The sequence below is a fragment of the Fusarium poae genome, chromosome 1 (genome assembly GCF_019609905.1).
Source record: "Fusarium poae strain DAOMC 252244 chromosome 1, whole genome shotgun sequence".
Lineage (NCBI taxonomy): Eukaryota > Fungi > Ascomycota > Sordariomycetes > Hypocreales > Nectriaceae > Fusarium > Fusarium poae.
Window position 1 is genome coordinate 9,012,421 of NC_058399.1, and position 20,969 is coordinate 9,033,389.

Below are 20,969 nucleotides of genomic sequence, written 5' to 3' on the forward strand. Positions count from 1 at the left end.
AAAGAATTAATTTAAGAACTTAATATAAGCTTATTAACTTTATTAATACTATTAATCTTTAAAATATTAAAAAGATATTTATAAAAAAAACTTTAATTAATTTAAAAAAGAAATTACCTTAAGAGATTTATAAAAAGTTTTAATATTTCTTTAATAATATAAAGGTATTATAACTATTTTCTTATTAACTAGAGATAAATTATAAAATTAACCTTATAAAAAATAAAAATAAAAATAATCTTTTTTTCTTTTTAAAGGCTATTATACTCTATATTAAAAGAAAAACTATTTATATTATAAAAAATATTAATTAATTTCCTTAATAAGAGATTTATTTAAATTAATAGCTTAATTATAATAGCCTTTATATTATTTATTAAAAAATTAAAAACAAAATTAAGATTTTATTATAATTATTATATCTTTAATTTAATTATATAGTAAAATTATTACTTTTTACTTTTAATTATAAAGATATTATAAAATCTTTTAAAAATTAAATAATTTATTAAGCTTAATATTATTATAATATTTTATAAAATATAAATAATAAAAAAATAAAAAAATTAAATAATTTTTAAAATTTATTTTAATTTATTTAAATAGTTTATATACCTATTTAAACTTAATAATACTTTTACTATATTCTAAAGATTTATTAATTTAATATTATAAAAATATTTAAATAGATTTATAATAATTTATATTAATAATATTTTAATTTATTTATTAAAATATTTAATAAAATTATATAATAAAAATAAAAAAAATATTATAATCTTTATTAAAAGCTAGATTATATTTAAACTTTAAGAAATATAAATTTACTATTAAAAAGGTTAAATACCTAGGGTTTATTATTAAAATAAAAAAAGTAATATTTTATAACCTAAAGAAATAATAAGCTATTTTTAAATAGGCTATATTTATATTAATTAAAAAGAATCTAGAGTTTCTTAAGATTTATGAACTATTACTATATATTTATTTTAAATTTCTTTATAATAGCTAATATTTTTATAAAATTTATTATAAAAAGTGTACTATTTATATAAATAAATAATAAAAATATTATATTTTAAAAATTAAAATATTACTTTATTAAAGCCTTTATATTAATAAAATAAAATCTTTAATAATTTATTTTTATTAAATTAAATAGCTCTAGGTTTACTATAAATAAAGTATTTTTATAAAAAAGTAAATAAAAAATTATTTATTTAATTATTTATATTTTATAATAATTCTTTTTTATTAAATATAATTATTTAATTTATAATAAAGAAATATTAATTATAATTTATTATTTAAAAATATAAAAAGTAAAGCTATATAATATTAAACTCTTTATAATCTTTATAGACTATAAGAATTTAAAGTATTTTATAATAAAATAAAATCTATTAAAATAATAAATTTATTTAGTAAAAAAGTTATTAAAATTCCCTCTTTTATTAACTTATTAAGCTAATAAGAATACTATAATACTTAATACCTTAAGTTATAAAGAATAAAATTAACCTTAAAGAATAAATAATAAATATATTAAAAGATATAAAAAATAAGTATTAATAATAAAGATAAATAAGGAAATTCTTAAAAAAGATTAAAGTAAATTAATATTAATCTTTAAAATATTAAGCTTAAGATTAAATAAAATACTAAATAAAATACTAAATAAAAGCCTTATTTTAATTAAATTATACTTTTAAAATAAATTAATAACTATTAAGCCTAATTAATAAATTATTTTTCTAGAAATCTTAATCTTTAATATTTATAAAATAAAATTATATATATAAATATAATATTAAAATATATAACTTATAGTAAATAAAGCTATAAGCTTAAAAATTTAATAATAATATAATAGTATTAATAATAATAAAAGTAATAATACTATAAGGCTTAATATAAATCTAAACCTTATATAAGAATATAAGCTTTAAATAGATAGTAAAGAATTCTTTCTTTTTTATAATATAATAATAAAAATAAGGAAATTATTAATATTAATATTTAAAGCTAATATAATATATAAATTATTTTAATTAATTATTTATATAATAATAGCTAATTATTAATAATAGTTTATATAAATATATTCTATTAAATAGGCTTTAATTCTATAGATAATAGCCTTAAGGCTTTAGCCTATAGAAATAATAATTAGTATAATAATAAGGAAAAATTAATTATTATATTAATTAATAATAAAGAATAAGCTAAAGATTTATATTAATTAATTTTTAATTAGAAAAAGCTTAAAAATACTAAAGTTAATAATATATATAGTAATAAGCTTAATATTATATTAATTTAATTTAATTATTAAGTCTTAGTCTTTTTATATTTTATTAAATTAAATTATATTAATTAGGTTTTATAAAAAAAGAGTAATTTAATATTTTATATTAAAAGCTAAATTAAAAGATTAAATTATTAATATAAAAAAAAGTATTTCTAGAGATAATATAATTAAATAATTATATACTTTAGATTATAAATCTAAAGATAATTATTTATATTATAAAAATATTTAAATTATTTAATAATCTATAATAAATAATTAAGTATCTATTTAATTATAATAGTTAAAATAATAAGGTTAATTAGAATTATTAGAATTATTAGAATTTTAGAATATTAGTTTTTTATATAATTATTTTAAGTTTAATAGGAAATTTTAAGCTTAATTAAAGGCTTTTTATAAAGATTAATAAATATTATATAAATATATTATATAATAACTATTTAAATAAATATAAATATTTGCCTATAGTAAGTATAATCTTAACTAGTAGTTTTAATAGTAGATAAATATAATATACCTAGGTATATAAATAGCTATTAAGTAGTAAGCTTAATATTTTCTTATAAAGTTAAAATTATAAATTTAAATTATAAAATATAAAATTAATAAAAAAGATATCTTTATTATTAAAAATATCTCTAGGTATTTAAAAATAATAATAATAACTATAAAAAGATTATAAATTAATTATAAATTTATATTATTTAATAAGAATATAACTTAATTTTAAAAGGTTATTTAAAGTATAATATTATTTAAGCTTAAGTATAATAATATTAATATTAGCCTAGGTTTATATAATTATATTATTACTTTATTAAGAATTATAATATTTATAATTAAAATTATATTTAAAGAGAAATAAAATAAAGATTATTAAAATTATTATTAATTCCTTAATAACCTTATAATAAATTTATAATAGATTTTACTATTAGTTTTTTAGCCTTAAGAGATTAATAAAATTAATATTTATAAGTTATTTAAGATTAATTAATAAGAATTATTATATTAAAAGGTATATTTAATATAAAAGCTAAAAAGTATATATAGTAATTTCTTAGCTATTACTATAAATTCTATAGTATATTTATTTTAATTATTAATAATAAAAATATAAATTAAATTAAGAAGTTTTAAAGTTCTTTTTATAAATTAATAAAGATTTAATAATAACTTAATATTATATATTACTTATCCCCAGTTAAAGACACAGTTAAAGATATATATTACTCTCTGATATTGAGATAACAGGTCTGCATGTGATCTAGATTAATTGCATAAATCCTCTGGATTTAGCCCTGCTTTAATTTAACATTATAAATCACCCTAATAGAACCTCCATTCTCTAGTCACCTCTATATATAGCACCTATTAATAAGCCTATCCTTCTATTTCCTACTATCTATTACTCTAAGAGCTAGTGCCACCTTGTCTTTTGCCTTAGTTAGCCGGTTCTAGTTTATTAAGATATACTCTAGTGAAATCACTAGACTATATAGCTTATTAAGGGTTAATTAGCTAGCCTAACCTAAGGCCTTAAGGATTAGATAGTAATTTTAGCCTTATTAATCTAGGCAATTATATAATATAATAGTATAATATAATAATATTTTAGCTATAATTAAATTAACTTAATATACTATATATTAAAGGCAAGATATTTTACTTAATTACTTAATTATCTTTTATTATAGTTATTATATTAAATAAAGGTAAAGAAAAATAACTATATTATCTTAGATTCTTTTTATATATTTATTTTAATATTAAGTTTTTATTAAATCTTATTAAATTATATAGCCTTATAGCCTTATTACTTTTTTTATTATTTCCTTTTATTATTTTTATATTAAGTTTATTAAGAAAGTTATTTCTCTTTTAAGTTATATTAACTTTTAAAGACTAGCTTAATAGCTATATAATTATTACTCTAAGAGCTTACTATAGACTTAATTAATTTTAATAGTTATATACTTATAGTCTTAGGCTATAACTAGCTTAATTTATATATTATAGTCTTATATTAATAACCTTAACCCTTTAATTAAAGATATTAATAATATAAGTAACTTGCCTTATTAAGTAAATTTACTACTATTAGATATACCCTATATCTATAGCTATAAGAAAATCTTCTTCTTTAGCTTTTAATTCCTTACTTAATTCTAGCTTCTTATATAGCTTTATTAAGGCCTCTAGCTCTTTATAGAGATAACCCTTCTTAGTTTCTTTTTCTTTATTAAACTCTTTTTCCTTATTAGGCTTTTTATCTAGCTTTTTATTTATTACTTTATTTAACTCTTCCTTTTATAGTAATAAAAGTAGAAGAATCTAATAATTAAAAGCAGCTAGCTTAATAGTATTTTTATAGCTATATATATTAAAATCCTAGCCTATAGAAAAGGCTTTCTTTTTTAATAAGAAATCCTTTAATAAAGGTATAAAGGCTAGTTTAATAGTCCTAGGTTTAAGATTATTATTATTATTATAATAAATATTAATTTCTTTTAATAAGCTATAATAATATATATAATCTAATTAAATAATTAGAGAGTATATATATTATATTTATAATATAATTAATACTATAGATTAAAAAGGTAAAAAGATTATAATTAATTAATTATATTTAATAAATTAATAATTATAAAAAAAAATAGTTACTATATATATAGCTTAAAAGCTTTTTTTATATAATCTTTATTATAAAGTTTAATTATTATTTTAATAATTATATATATTCTTAATAAGAAAGTAAATTATTAAAAGAATCTTAATTTAATATATTAAGTTTTTAATTTATATAGATATTCTATTCCCCTGTTAAAAATATTATTTAAATTACTATAGTTATATTATATTTAAGTTAATAGAGGGAAAGTAAATTATATAACTTTATTAATTTAATTATAATATAAGCTTTTACTTAGTTTTTTTAAACTTTATATTAAACTTTTTTATATATATATAAATTTCTTTATTATAACTTTAACCTTAATAAAGTTTCTTTATAGATTAAGCCTCTATAGTTAGACTTATAAAAAAGCTATTATTACTAGATATATTAAAATATTATAATTATTATAATAAAAAGCCTTATCTCTATTAATTATATTAAATAGTATAATTTATTAAAGAATATAGTCTCTTTAGAGTTATTTCTTAGATTATAATAATACTTATTAAGTAGGTCTTTTTCCTTTATAACCCTATATATATTATATATAGAGATCTAGAGAAATAAAAAGAAATATAAAAATCTATAGCTAAATATTATTAATATTACTTTATTTTTTACTTTAGTTAATTAATTCTAGTTTATTAAGATATATTTTAGTAAAATTACTAGACTATATAGCTTATTAAGGGTTAATTAGCTAGCTTAACCTAAGGCCTTAAGGATTAAATAGTAATTTTAGCCTTATTAATTTAAGTAATTATATAATATAATAGTATAATATAATATATTAGATATTTTAGCTATAATTAAATTAACTTAATATACTATATATTAAAAGTAAGATATCTTACTTAATTACTTAATTATCTTTTATTATAGTTATTATATTAAATAAAAGTAAAGAAAAATAACTATATTATCTTAGATTTTTTTTATATATTTATTCTAATATTAAGTTTTTATTAAATCTTATTAAATTATATAGCCTTATAGCCTTATTGCCCTTTTTATTATTTCTCTTTATTATTTTTATATTAGGTTTATTAAGAAAGTTATTCCTCTCTTAAGTTATATTAACTTTTAAAGACTGGCTTAATAGCTGCATAATTATAGATATTCTATTAAAAATTAGAGTTATTAAGAGGCTTAGACTAATATTTACTAGTAAAGTATAGAAAATTAAATAAATATATTACTTATAAATAAATAGTAATTTTAAATAATTAAATTAAAAAATATAAATAATCTTATAAATCTATATTAATTACTCTTAAGATAATTAATTAAGTTTTTTATTTATAATATAATTATTATTAAATAGCTATAAGTATATTTCCTTAAGTATAAGCCTTTTCTTTATTATATATAATTATTATATATCCCTTTTTTTAATAAATAAAGATATAGACTTTAAGCTATAAGATTATAAAGAGTTTAATATTTAATAATTTATAATTAAGCTATAATATATATTTAAAGTTATTTAAATATAAGCTATTATTATTTAATAATATTAAAAAGATATTATAAATTAATATAAATACCTTATTAAGAGATTCTTTATAAATAATAAAGTATAATTAAAACTTATAAATATTAAATCTATTTAACTATTTAAGAAACTTAATTAATAATAATATAAATATATAGTTATAAAAGTATTAAATAATTATATAATAAAACTTAATATCCCTAGTAAAATATATCCTTAATTTTATATTAATCTCTTAAAGAGGATAATTAATAATCCCTTTTTAAATTAATAAAATAATAATATTTAACCTTTTATTATATTAATAAATAGTAAAAGTAAATAAATAATAAAATAAATTAAATATACTTAATAAAAAAACTAAGATTATAAATAAGTTTATTAATACTTAATTAAATAAAAAGGGTATAAAGTGCCTTTATAAGAATTAATTAGCTATATTAAAAGGATAGCTATTTTAAATAATTTTAAAATATAATATAGATTTATCTTAAAGAATAATAAACCTTTTAAGTAGTTTATAATAGCTATATAATAAAGTTAAAGCTATCTTTAAAGGAATATACTTTAAAGTATATTAAAAAAAAAGTTTAATAATTATATTAAATTTACTATATACTTAAAGCTTAAATAGACTTTTATTATTTTAAAAAAGCCTAATAATAAAAATAAAAGTAATAATTAATATAAATAAAAAGTTCTTTATTTAAAATCTAAAGAAAATTATATTAAATTAATTAAATTAATATAAATTAAACTTTTCTTAGTTAATAAACCAGTTAATAATATACTAATAGAATCTTATAAAGCAGAATTAAAAGGTTATATAGCTAGATAATTTATATTAAGCCTTTAGCTTTAGGCTTTATTAATATTAACTTTAACTTTATAATAGACTTAACTTTTTTATTACTTATCTAATTATTATTAACCCTGCCTACTGCCTCTAGCTATAATTTAAAGGCCTTAATTATAACTATTACTTGCCTTTTTAATTATTTAAACTAATTAATATATAAGTATTTACTATTATATATATTAATTTTATCTAGGAATTCCTTTTATATATATAATAAACCTATAATTAGCCTTTTAATAAGTTTCTTTTTAAGCCTATATAGACTCTTTAGTATTATTTTTAGCTCTTAACTCTTTATATATAAAAGATAAAGCTTATAGCTAAAGGCTATTAATTTAACTTTAATAAGGCTATTTATCTTCTTAATTATATAAAGGTTAATAGTCTTTATATATAATTCTTTTAATATTATTATATTTTTATAAGACTTAATAGATATCTTAATAGTCTTAATATTAAGATTAAGAAAATAGCTATAATTAATAAGTCTTAGTTTAAGGACTAGTATTATATTATATAAGATCTATAAAAGTAATTAATAAGATACTATAAAAGATTAAGATTAACTGACTTAGTTTATCTTAGTAATAACTATAAATATCTTAGATAAGTAATTATAGACTTATTAGTTAATTAAGGTTAAAAGAGAAAGAAGTTATTACTATTTATATAGTTTAATAAAAGCTTTTTGTATTTATTATTAATATTATAGAGTTTAAATAATTACCTTATTAATTATATTTATATTAAAAACCTTATCTTAAGAGAAACTATATATAATTCTTTAATTTATATAGATAAATAAAGTATTATAAATAACCTTTAATAAAACTAAAAAGAGTAAAAGTAATCTTATAATTATATATTAAAAAAAAAAAATTAAACTTTTATATTAAAAGTATATAGGCTATTTAACTTAACTTTATTAATAATTAAGTAAGAAACTTTATATTATTTTTAATAATATTTATACTTAAGTATTATTATCTTAAATATTATTATTATTATTAAGAAAAATAACTATTTTAAGTATATTATTTTTATACTTTTTATTAAGTATAATAAGGATAATCTATTATAGCCTTTTTATAGTAAAGAAAATTAATTTTATTAATAATTTAATAAGATTAACCTTAGGCTTTAATAGATTAATATTAATTATATTAAAGGAAATATAAATAAGAAAATTATAAATAACTTTATTATTTTAATAGGCTTAATTAAATTTAATATAATATTATATTAAATTTATAATATTAAAAGTAGCCTTAAGCTACTTTAAAGTAATTAAATTTAAATAATAAGTAAACTTTATATTAATATAAATAATTATAATATAAATATTATATTTAGCTTATATTATATTCTTAAAAATATTATTATAAGCTAGGTATATTAATATAGCTTAATTAATAGTATATATTTTAATTATATTTTAAATAAAAAAAAGAATATAAATTAATTAAAATTACTTTAAATATATTATAAATAATTTATATTATCTTTAAAATATTAATTTTTATAATCTTCTAGATTAATAAGAATATTATCTTTATTAATTTATTAAAAAGTATTACTTTAAAAACCTATTAAGTTTTATAAAATAAGTATATTAATAGTAAGAAATTATTATAATAAGTTAATAATAAAGCTACTATAAAGAATAATTAAAGTTTATATTAATATATAAGGCTAATTATTAGCTTAATAAGTATTATATTTTATAAAGAAGACTATTTATAAGGTTAATAATATTAAAATAATAATAAAGTAATAAATATATATTACTTTTAATAATAATATAAGTAAAAATAGAAAGTATTTTAATATTATTTATTTTTTTTTAATATATAATTATAAGATTATTTTTACTCTTTTTAGTTTTATTAAAGGTTATTTATAATACTTTATTTATCTATATAAATTAAAGAATTATATATAATTTCTCTTAAGATAAGGTTTTTAATATAAATATAATTAATAAAATAATTACTTAAACTCTATAATATTAATAATTAATAAAAAAAGCTTTTATTAAACTATATAAATAATAATAATTTCTTTCTATTTTAATCTTAATTAATTACTTATCTAAGATATTTATAGTTATTATTAATTATCTTATTAAAATAAAAATTAATTAATTTTAATCTCTTATAGTATTTTACTAATTACTTTTATAAATCTTATATAATATAATACTAGCTATTATTTTTAAATTAAAACCTATTAATAATAATTATTTTCTTAATTTTAATATTAAGATTATTAAAAGATCTATTAAATTATATAAAGATATAATAAAACTAAAAAAGTTATATATAAAGGCTATTAATCTTTATATAATTAAAAAAATAAATAGCCTAATTAAGGTTAAATTAATAGCCTTTAATTATAAGCTTTACTTTTTATATATAAAAAGTAAGAAAATAAAAATAATACTAAAGAGGCTATATAGACTTAAGAAGAAGCTTATTAAAAGACTAGCTATAGGTTTATTATATATATAAGAGGAATTTTTAAATAAAATTAATATATATAATAATAAGTATTTATATATTAATTAGTTTAAATAGTTAAAAAGGCAAGTAGTAGTTATAATTAAGGCCTTTAAGTTATAGCTAGTATACTAATTATAGCCTAAGACTATAAGTATATAACTATAAAGGGCAATAATAGGTAGTAGGCAAGGTTAATAGTAATTAGATAGGTAATAAAAAAGTTAAGTTTATAAAGTTAAAGTTAATATTAATAAAGCCTAAAGCTAAAGGCTTAATATAAATTATCTAGCTATATAACCTTCTAACTCTGCTTTATAAGATTCTATTAGTGTATTATTAACTGGTTTATTAACTAGGTTAATATATATATAAAGACTTAAATACTATTTAATAGTATAATTAAAGTAGTTTTAATAATTTATTATATTAAGAAGGTTAATAATAAACTTAATAAGAACTTAAAAAAAGACTTATTTAATAGTAAATTTAAAGGAAAATAAAGAAAATAAAGAAAATAAAAAAAAGCTTAATATAAATAACTAAAGGATATAATATAGTAAGTTTATAATAAAGGAAAATAATTTAAATAAAGAAATATAAATAAAAATAATATAATCTAGTTAAAACAAGTAAAAATAAATATATTATAAGTTTATAAAGATTATAATAATAAAAATAAAGTAGCTATATAATTATAAATATATAAAAGAAAAAAGAAGAAAAAAGAATTTAAAGTAATAATATTATAAGAATATTTATAGATTATATAGCCTATATACTAATTATAAATTATAAAGAAAAAGAAATATAAATATTAAAAAGTAATAAAGTAATAATAAGGCTTTTATAAGGTTAAAGAAGCTTATTTTTCTTTATTAATAAGAGTTAATTATATTATAATCTTATAATTATTAGCTTTAATTTAAAAAATAGAAAGATATTATTAATAGCTATATTATATTTAAAGAATTAATTTATACTATAGTAGCTTATACTATTATAATTAAACTTAATTTATCCTTATTAACTAAGTAATCCTTTATTTAATAATCTATATATTTATATAATAATAAAGTTTTTTTTATAATAATCTTATTATAACTTTATCTTTTTTTTCCTTTTTCTCCTTAGTTTTAAATAGCTTAGTATAAGGCCTCCCTTTTATATAATAACCTATTAAGACTTAGCCCCTTATATAAATTAATTTAAAAATAAAAGTTAATTCTATAGAAATTAATTTAATTATATAATATACTATTTTAAGATTCTATAATTAAATATATATTAAAATACTATAATTTTAAATTATATTTTAAATTAAGATTTTAATATAATAATATATTATATTAAATTACTATATTTTCTATTAAATTTACTAAAAGTCCTTTTAAAGAATAAATAAATTAAAAAATTATAAAATCTTATAATTAAATATAATTAATATTATATTATCTTTAATTTATAATAATTTTTTATAAAGATATATTTTAATCTTTTTAATATAAAAAAATATAATCTAGTATTATTATATCTTTATAAGACTTAATAAGTATCTTAATAGTCTTAATATTAAGATTAAAAAAGTAATTATAATTAATAAGTCTTAATTTAAAGACTAATATTATATTATATAAAACATATAAAAGTAATTAATAAGATACTATAAGGGATTAATAAAGAGTAAAAAAATAAATAAAATACTTTAAAAGGAAAAAGTAGCTATTATATATATAGAAGCTTTTTTTATTTCCCCTTTATTATAGAGTTTAGCTATTATTATACTATCTTATTAAGAAAGTTAATTATTAAGAAAAAGTTAAGTTTAATATATTAAGTTTTTAATCTATATAGATCTTTTAATTTTAAATTTATAAGATAGCTTTAAGAAGACTTAAGCTTTAATAAAAAATAAAAAAATAAATAAATAAGGGATTAAGATTAATTAACTCTATAAATATCTTAAATAAGTAATATTATAAATTTACTAATTAATTAAGATTAAAAGAGAAAAAAGTTATTACTATTTATATAATTTAATAAAAGCTTTTTTTATTTATTATTAATATTATAAAGTTTAAGTAATTACTTTATTAATTATATTTATATTAAAAACCTTATTTTAAGAGAAACTATATATAATTCTTTAATTTATATAAATAAATAAAGTATTATAAATAACCTTTAATAAAATTAAAAAGATAAAAATAATCTTATAATTATATATTAAAAAAATATATATATAAACTTTAAAATTAAATTAAAGTTATATATTAAGCTTTAATAATTTAATTATAAATATATTAGAAATATTATATATATTATTTAATTATTAAGCTATTATTTTTAATTAAATTATAAAATAATATATAATTAATATTATAATTATAATTTAAATTAATTTAATATATTATATATTAAAATAAAATAATTTATATTTTTTTCTTAATAATTTTATTAAATAAAGAAAAAAAGTATATAATATTATTATAATTTTAATAATATATAATTAAAATTTTAATTATTTTATAAAGAAATAAAATACTTAAGAATAATAAACTTTAATAATAAAATAATATTATAAGGCTATAAGGCTATACTTTTTAATAAGGTTTAATAAAATTAATTCTATATTAAAGAATAAAAGCTTTATTAAAATTATAATAATATTATATATTTTCTTTTTTTATTTAATAAAATTATTAAAAAAAAATATAAATTATTTTATTTTAATATATAATATATTAAATTAAATTAATTTATAATTATAATATTAATTATATATTACTTTATAATTTAATTAAAAATAATAACTTAATAATTAAATAATATATATAATATTTCTAGTATATTTATAGCTAGATTATTAAAGCTTTATATATAACTTTAATTTTCTCTATTAAAAATATTATTTAAATTATTATAGTTATATTATATTTAAGTTAATAGAGAAAAAGTAAATTATATAATTTTATTAATTTAATTATAATATAAGTTTTTATTTAATTTTTTTAAACTTTATATTAAACTCTTTTATATATATATAAATTTCTTTATTATAACTTTAATCTTAATAAAGTTTCTTTATAAATTAAGCCTTTATAATTAGATTTATAAGAAAGCTATTATTACTAGATATATTAAAATATTATAATTATTATAATAAGAAGCCTTATCTCTATTAATTATATTAAATAATATAATTTATTAAGAAATATAGTCTTTTAAAGTTATTTTTAAATTATAATAATACTTATTAAATAAGTCTTTTTTCTTTATAACCCTATATATATTATATATAAAGATCTAAAGAGATAAAAAGAAATATAGAAATTTATAGCTAAATATTATTAATATTATTTTATTTTTTATTTTAATTAGCTAATTTTAGTTTATTAAAATATACTTTAATAAAATTATTAAATTATATAGCTTATTAAGAGTTAATTAGCTAGCTTAATTTAAGGCCTTAAGAATTAAATAGTAATTTTAATCTTATTAATTTAAGTAATTATATAATATAATAATATAATATAATATATTAAATATATTAAATATTTTAATTATTATTAAATTAGCTTAATATATTATATATTAAAAGTAAAATATCTTATTTAATTATTTAATTATTTTTTATTATTTATTTATTTATTTATTTTTTTTTTTAATATATAATTATAAGATTATTTTTACCTTTTTAGTTTTATTAAAAGTTATTTATAATACTTTATTTATTTATATAGATTAAAGAATTATATATAGTTTCTTTTAAAATAAGGTTTTTAATATAAATATAATTAATAAGATAATTATTTAAACTTTATAATATTAATAATTAATAAAAAAGCTTCTATTAAACTATATAAATAGTAATAACTTTTTTCTTTTTTAATCTTAATTAATTAATAAGTTTACTTATTTAAAATATTTATAGAATTAATTAATCTTAATCCCTTATAATATCTTATTAATTACTTTTATAAATCTTATATAATATAATACTAGCTATTATTTTTAAATTAAAACCTATTAATAATAATTACTTTCTTAATCTTAATATTAAGATTATTAAAAAATCTATTAAATTATATAAAAATATAATAAAATTAAAAAAGTTATATATAAAGACTATTAATTTTTATATAATTAAAAAGATAAATAGCCTTATTAAAATTAAATTAATAGCCTTTAATTATAAGCTTTATTTTTTATATATAAAGAGTAAGAAAATAAAAATAATATTAAAAAGGCTATATAAGCTTAAGAAAAAGCTTATTAAAAGGCTAATTATAAGTTTATTATATATATAAGAGAAATTCCTAGATAAAATTAATATATATAATAATAAGTACTTATATATTAACTAGCTTAATTAGTTAAAAAGGTAAATAATAATTATAATTAAAGCCTTTAAGTTATAATATATTAATTATAGCTTAAGACTATAAGTATATAACTATAAAGAGTAATAATAGGCAGTAAATAGGGTTAATAATAATTAAATAGGTAATAAAAAAGTTAAGTTTATAAAGTTAAAGTTAATATTAATAAAGCCTAAAGCTAAAAGCTTAATATAAATTATCTAGCTATATAACTTTTTAACTTTACTTTATAAGATTCTATTAATATATTATTAACTAGTTTATTAACTAGGTTATTTTTTATTATAATTATTATATTAAATAAAAATAAAGAAAAATAATTATATTATTTTAAATTCTTTTTATATATTTATTTTAATATTAAGTTTTTATTAAATTTTATTAAATTATATAGCTTTATAGCCTTATAACCCTTTTTATTATTCCTTTTTATTATTCTTATATTAAGTTTATTAAGAAAGCTATTTCTCTCTTAAGTTATATTAACTTTTAAAGACTAGCTTAATAGCTATATAATTATAACCTTAATTTAATTCTAAGGTTTATATACTTTTATAATAAAGAGGCTAAGATATATTTTTATAGAATAATTATTATTAATTAAAGATAATATAATATTAGCTATATTTAATTATAAAATTCTATAATTCCTTAGCCTTCTTATCCCTTAAGGGAACTTATAGTAAATTTAATAAGAAATATAGTAATTTAATATAATATATTACTATATTAAAAGTAAAATTAATTTTATAGAAAAATAAATTACTTTTTAAAATATAATAAATTAATATATATTATAGTTTATAAAACTAAGGGTTTTTATTTAAACTATTAAAGATAAATATAAGTATTTTAAATAATAAGAAACTCTATTTAAATTAAAGTCTATAGATAAAGAAATTTATATATAATAGTAAGGATTTACTAATTATTATTAACTTAAATTATAATTTTAATAAAGCTTTTATTTTTTAATATAAAGTTAATTTTTATTAAACTTTATTAAAAAGTATAACTTTATAGCCTTATAACCTTATAATATTATTTTATTATTAAAGTTTATTATTTTTAAGTATTTTATTTCTTTATAAAATAATTAAAATCTTAATTATATATAATATTATTATTAAATTTTTAAGCTTATAGCTTTATTTATTATAAGTTATATATTTAAATAATTTATTATTATTTAATTATTAATTTTATTAAATATTTTTAAATTAATTTTATATTAATAATACTTTTTAATTTAAAGTTTTAACCTTTAATATCTTAAACCCTTATTTTATTCTTTTTAATAAGCTTTACGCTTTAGTGCAATCTCTTCTGCCCAAGAATCCTCGAAAATTGTCAACTTCTCCTTCATATCCCCATTTCGAATACCTAAACGACGAACGACCTGGAACGCCCCGGTACCAACTGACATTGTCTGTCCCATGATGATACACTCACTGACGCCCTCAATCTGGTCCGTCTTCATTCCAGCTGCAGCCTCGAAAAGATGATCTGGGGTCTTTTCGAATGAAGCCAGTTGCAGTACGCTATCGCGCATCTTGGACAAACCGAAACGTGTGATGCCAAGAACCTCTCCCTTGTAGGTCATAACGTCGGCAAGGAGTTGCATGTGTCGGGGATCAATATTCATATCACCCATGACAGAACCAATCTCGACAGCGATTGTTGTTCTTGCAGCTTCAATACCAAGTATGTCCTTACATTCCATGACGTTGTTGGTGCTTGCCTTGGTGCCAATCACACCCTCCGTTGTCATACATTCACGAAGGCCATAGCCCTCAACGAGAACAGTATGAGTATTCTGTTCTGAAGTCTGAATGATTGCGCGAGTCGCTTCGGAATAACCGGATATAGGCACATTAGGCAGTGCTCGGCGAAGGAAATTGGCCCTGAGTAACATGTCGCTGCTCTCCGCAGCAGCGGCTTTGCTTCGGGCAGTCGTCCTCTTCGCTGCCGGGTCGCTGATATCACGCACTCGAACGACAATTCGGTCGCCATCGATTGAAAGATCATCTCTTTGCACCTTGAGCTTGCGTTGTTTGCATATGGCCTCCGCAATATCGTAGGGACCGATACCAAGATGCATGTCTGAAAGTGCAGTTGGATCAATCTGTAGGACGACATTGCCTTCTGTTGTGCGCCATTCGTCCTCAACAAACCGTAGGATGTCTGAAATGTATGTCTTCTCAATTCGTCCCTTAACTACCCTTGCGGCTTCAATCTGCTCATTGTTCTCCAAGGGGCATGTGATGACTGGTGTGCTAATAGCCTTAGACGCGTTTATAATTTCCTTGATTCGGGGAACACCTTGCGTGATACTCATACCAGCAACGCCAGCAAAATGAAAGGTCTTCAGCGTCATCTGAGTACCCGGTTCACCAATGGAGTGAGCTCCGACTGCCCCAACAGCATGTCCGGGTTCAACATGCGCCTTTTTGTACTTCTCTAGGCACAATTTAATAAAAAGCTGGAGCGTTGAAAGCGTGACTTTGGCGGTTCGGTCGGCATGGTCTTGAGCAGTCGGCTTGATCATTCTGCCGCCCTCGAACCCAGCAAGTTTTCTTACTCTTTCCAGTTTTGACGCTAGAGCTTCAACATGACGCTCGATGGCTTTGAGGAATCCTCTCGCACCCTCGTGTTCGTCAATACCATAGTCACTAGTATCTTCGTAGTCCAAGAGCTCGCCATCCAGAAGTCCTTTTCGGAGATAACGCCGTCGCTCGTGCTCAAGTTTCGAGTCGCAAAAGGATCTGATTTCGTCTGGCGTCATGGATGTCTCGGTGTTATCGATCGTCAGACTTTGTGCATGAGTCCAGGTTCGTTCGAAATGGACCGGCGCTGCTGAACCTTCCATATCGACAGGATCAAGTTTATCCGCGCCGAATTGGAACTGGACGATACCGCCCCCGGAGGTCCGGACTGTATCGTCATATTGGGTTGACAAATCCTCAAGTGACTTCATGAGTCGTCGAGACATATAGCCGGTCTCAGCGGTTTTGACAGCAGTATCGACTAGACCTTCACGACCTGACATAGCGTGGAAGATAAATTCGGTTGGGGAAAGGCCACTGTAGAAGCTATTCTTGACGAAGCCTTTGGAGGGGGGCTGTCGGGCGTTCTTATGGAAATGGGGGAGCGTTCGGTCTTGGAATCCATCCGCCACACGAGCACCGCCGATAATCTGCTGTCCGACTAGGGCTACCATCTGGGCCACGTTGAGATCCGAACCTTTCGATCCAGATTTAGCCATGACAAGCGGAGCGTTGTTGCGGCTCAAGGTTTCGACACAATAAGATCCTGCTTGTTGCCGAACCTTGCTGAGGATACCCGACATGAAGTTCTCCAGGGACTGTTCCTGATTGCAACCGGCAGCCTTCTCAAGCTTTCCGGCCTTGAAGGTTTCAATCAAGTCATCACATTGCTTGTAAGCGGCTGCAGCAAGCCTTTCCTTCTCCCGGATGAGTGATTCGGGAGGAAACACGTCTCCGATACCAATAGAGAAGCCATGGTTTGTTAGCTGTCGTGCACAAAGTTTAGCCAACCGGTTCATGGCTATCACAGCCTCGTCTGGTCCGAAATCTCGTAGAATGACATAGAAGATCGAGTCTTTCTTGCCGTCTCCGACGGTAGACTTATCCATGCGACCACACATCACTTCTGAGTTACGAACCACTAGCCAACCATCATTGGGGTCCATGTCGGGACATTGACCAGGTCGGGCTTTGTATGTTTTGCACTTGGCATCAAGATTCACCTTGACTGGCGAATCCTTATTGGGCCGCATTAACATACCGAACAGCTGCTTACCTGTCCAGAGAGACTGTGGTGCAATGATGGCAGGAGGCGGCAAGTCCAGGTGCGTTTTGCCATCCATCATATGCATGCAGAGATAAGTGAATGTCTTTCGATCGAAAAATCGATCTTTGCCGCTTAACAGATACGCGGCGGTGATAAAATCCTGCGTCGCAGCGATGACAGGTTCACCGTTCTTGGGAGTGGCAAGGTTGTGCTTGATACCCATTAGATTGATGGCCTCAGCACGAGCCTCCTCAGTTTGCGGAACGTGAAGATTCATCTCATCTCCATCGAAATCGGCATTGTAAGGGCCACAGACACACTCATTCAGTCTGAAGGTCCTCCAAGGACGGACTTTGGCAAGATGACTCATGATACTGAGTTTGTGGAGGGAAGGTTGACGATTGAAAAGGACAATGTCGTTATCTTCAAGATGTCGCTCGACAATATCACCAAACTTCAAATCCCGGGCTATATACTCCTTGTTGCCAAACTTGAGAGATTGCAGATAGCCTCCTTCGTCTGACTTGATGACACGCTGGGCTCCAGGCCAGATGTCTGGTCCATTTTTAACACATTGACGCAGTTTTTCGATGTTATGTCTTTGCACCCTTTCAGGATAGGTTAAGTTCTTTGCAACCAACTCAGGAACAGCGACCTGATCAATACCAAGGTTAGGATCTGGGGAAATGACTGTTCTTCCAGAAAAGTCGACTCTTTTGCCGGAGAGATTGCCACGGAAACGGCCCTGCTTGCCTTTTAGACGTTGGCAGAAACCTCTTGTGGTTTTGCCAAATCCAGGCTGCTGGAGGCCGGGAACATCGCTGTTGACATACATGGCTATCTGGGTCTGTAAGTATTCCCATTGCTCCATGATGGTCTGGACCGGGGATCCCTTTTGCAAAGCGGAGCGGATCATGCCACTGACCCAAACAATATCAGCCAATTTAGTGGTAATGTCGTCCTCGTTACTGGCATTATCTTGGGCGACAGATGGCCTGATACAGACAGGCGGGGCAGGCAGGAACTGCCAAATAAACATCTCGGGTCGTCCCTCAGCGGGGTCAAGTCCCAGAAGCTCACAGTCTGTGGGACTAATCATTTTGAAGAGATTGAGGACTCTGAGCGGATTCAAATCTTCCATAGCTTTGCGTAAATGCTTATCAAGCTCAGGGTTTTCGCGTCTCGCCTCGTTGAACGAGTTGTCAAACTTGATCTTACTTTCCGGCGGGGATTTCTTGACAGAGGTTGATTTGTTGTAGGCAACAAACTTATCATGAGCCAGCTTGAGGACACCAATCTTTCTGATTTGGCCATTGAGAGAGCCGCAATAAGGGCAGGTCTTGACTTTTCGGCATTGTTCGTTGATCCTCTTGCATATTTGGGTCCGTCGTAAATTGTCTAGGAATGGTCGCCGTAGCTCCTTCAGGAATTGTTGTCGTTCGGGTTCCTCAAGCAAAACCCGACCACAGTCCTAACACGGCATTAGAACCTTGAAAACCATGCTGTACGTTTGGTTTGTGACCATACCTTGCAGATTTCTTGCAGAATCGACATGATGAAACGAAGATATCCAACGTGGAATGCGGGCAGCGGCAGGCGAACATGGCCAAAATGGCCATTGCAGTCTTTGAGAGATTCTTGGCAGGTCGAGCATCTTCCTGACTTACTGGAGGTACCCTAAGACGATATAAGCTTACAGCCGAGATGTATTCGTTTGGCATGAATCACTCACCAGTCGAGAGTCTAGAGGGCCGTGGCGATACGGAGCGCGATTGTTCTCAATGTCATACAGTAGGCGATCGGAAACCTCGAGAACAGCTTGGTTGGCAATGTCTTGGTTAGATCTAAACGCGAGGAGTCAGTGTCGTGCAGCCATTCAAGTAGACGATTAGAATACTAACTGGATACCGAATTTAAGGCCTTTGAATCGTTTTGGTAGCTTGTCCACAAGCTGCTGCTTGACGGGACTGTCCACAGAACCGGAAACCGCCATTTTGAATGCGTAAGAATTGTAGTTCCAGGTCACCGTAGCCGTCGCAGGAGATCGGTAGGTCCAGGCGCCAGTGGACTTCGGTAGAGATTGCGAAGGCGCAAGCTTGTTGGTAGTGCTGCAGCGTTTAACATCAAGTTGAATATTGAAGGACGCGGGTTTGGTCGCAAAATTTCCATCGCCCGAAGAGGGACTCGGCGCACTTAGATAGTCGTACCCCACCACGCTGCCGACATGCGGGGCCACCCATCCGAACCACTACAGTACCTACCTCTAGGTAGTCACGACAGGACAGTTTAAGAGTATCTTAGAGGTACCTACCTACCCTACCTACCTAGTGGGTAGCAGAAAAGTTGTCCTTTAGGCTTTAGGCTACAAAAATAAACAGGCTAAGTATGGTGAAAGTAGTACAAAGACTACTAATTTTATCTCTTATGCTTCTGGCGGCCAGCTTTTCTATACCCTGATGCTATCCACCCAGGTGGGTCTAGAGCAGAGCTGATTTTCTCTCTTCAGAAGGATCTATCTTGATAGACAGCAAATTGTATAAAAAACAGTTAGTTAATAAATGTAATATTACAGCAACAGATTAGTTCAACAATTTAACCGTTTTAAAAAGCTTATAGATAATGTATGAAAGAGGTTATAGCTATACCTTTAAATTAATAAGAGATAAAAACTGTAGCTATCCTGATCTAGACCACTTCCTCCTGCTACTAACCTAAAGGTGAATCATTCGGTAGAATTCATACCACATTCATAACGACTTGCTAACAACCCAAAAGGAGCTGCAAGCTTAATTATGAATACCAATGGTGCAGTAGTTGTGACAGTAATAACACAGAGCTCAGTCTGCATACTATCAGGTTGATAACTTACCTGCTCCCGTGGGTAGTAGGAAAGTTAGCCTCCTAGATAGGTCTTAGGGTATAAAGATA

General features: G+C 21.9%; 1 protein-coding gene across 1 annotated transcript; it reads right to left on the reverse strand.

Annotated features, from left to right (window-relative positions):
• Positions 1-15,522: 15,522 nt before the first annotated feature.
• Positions 15,523-20,034, reverse strand: FPOAC1_002934 (uncharacterized protein; the record flags this gene model as incomplete). Its single annotated transcript, XM_044847506.1, has 4 exons — positions 15,523-19,512; positions 19,569-19,718; positions 19,774-19,885; positions 19,943-20,034. The coding sequence occupies 4 exons, from the start codon at positions 20,032-20,034 to the stop codon at positions 15,523-15,525; spliced, it is 4,344 nt and encodes a 1,447-aa protein (XP_044713422.1).
• Positions 20,035-20,969: the final 935 nt, after the last annotated feature.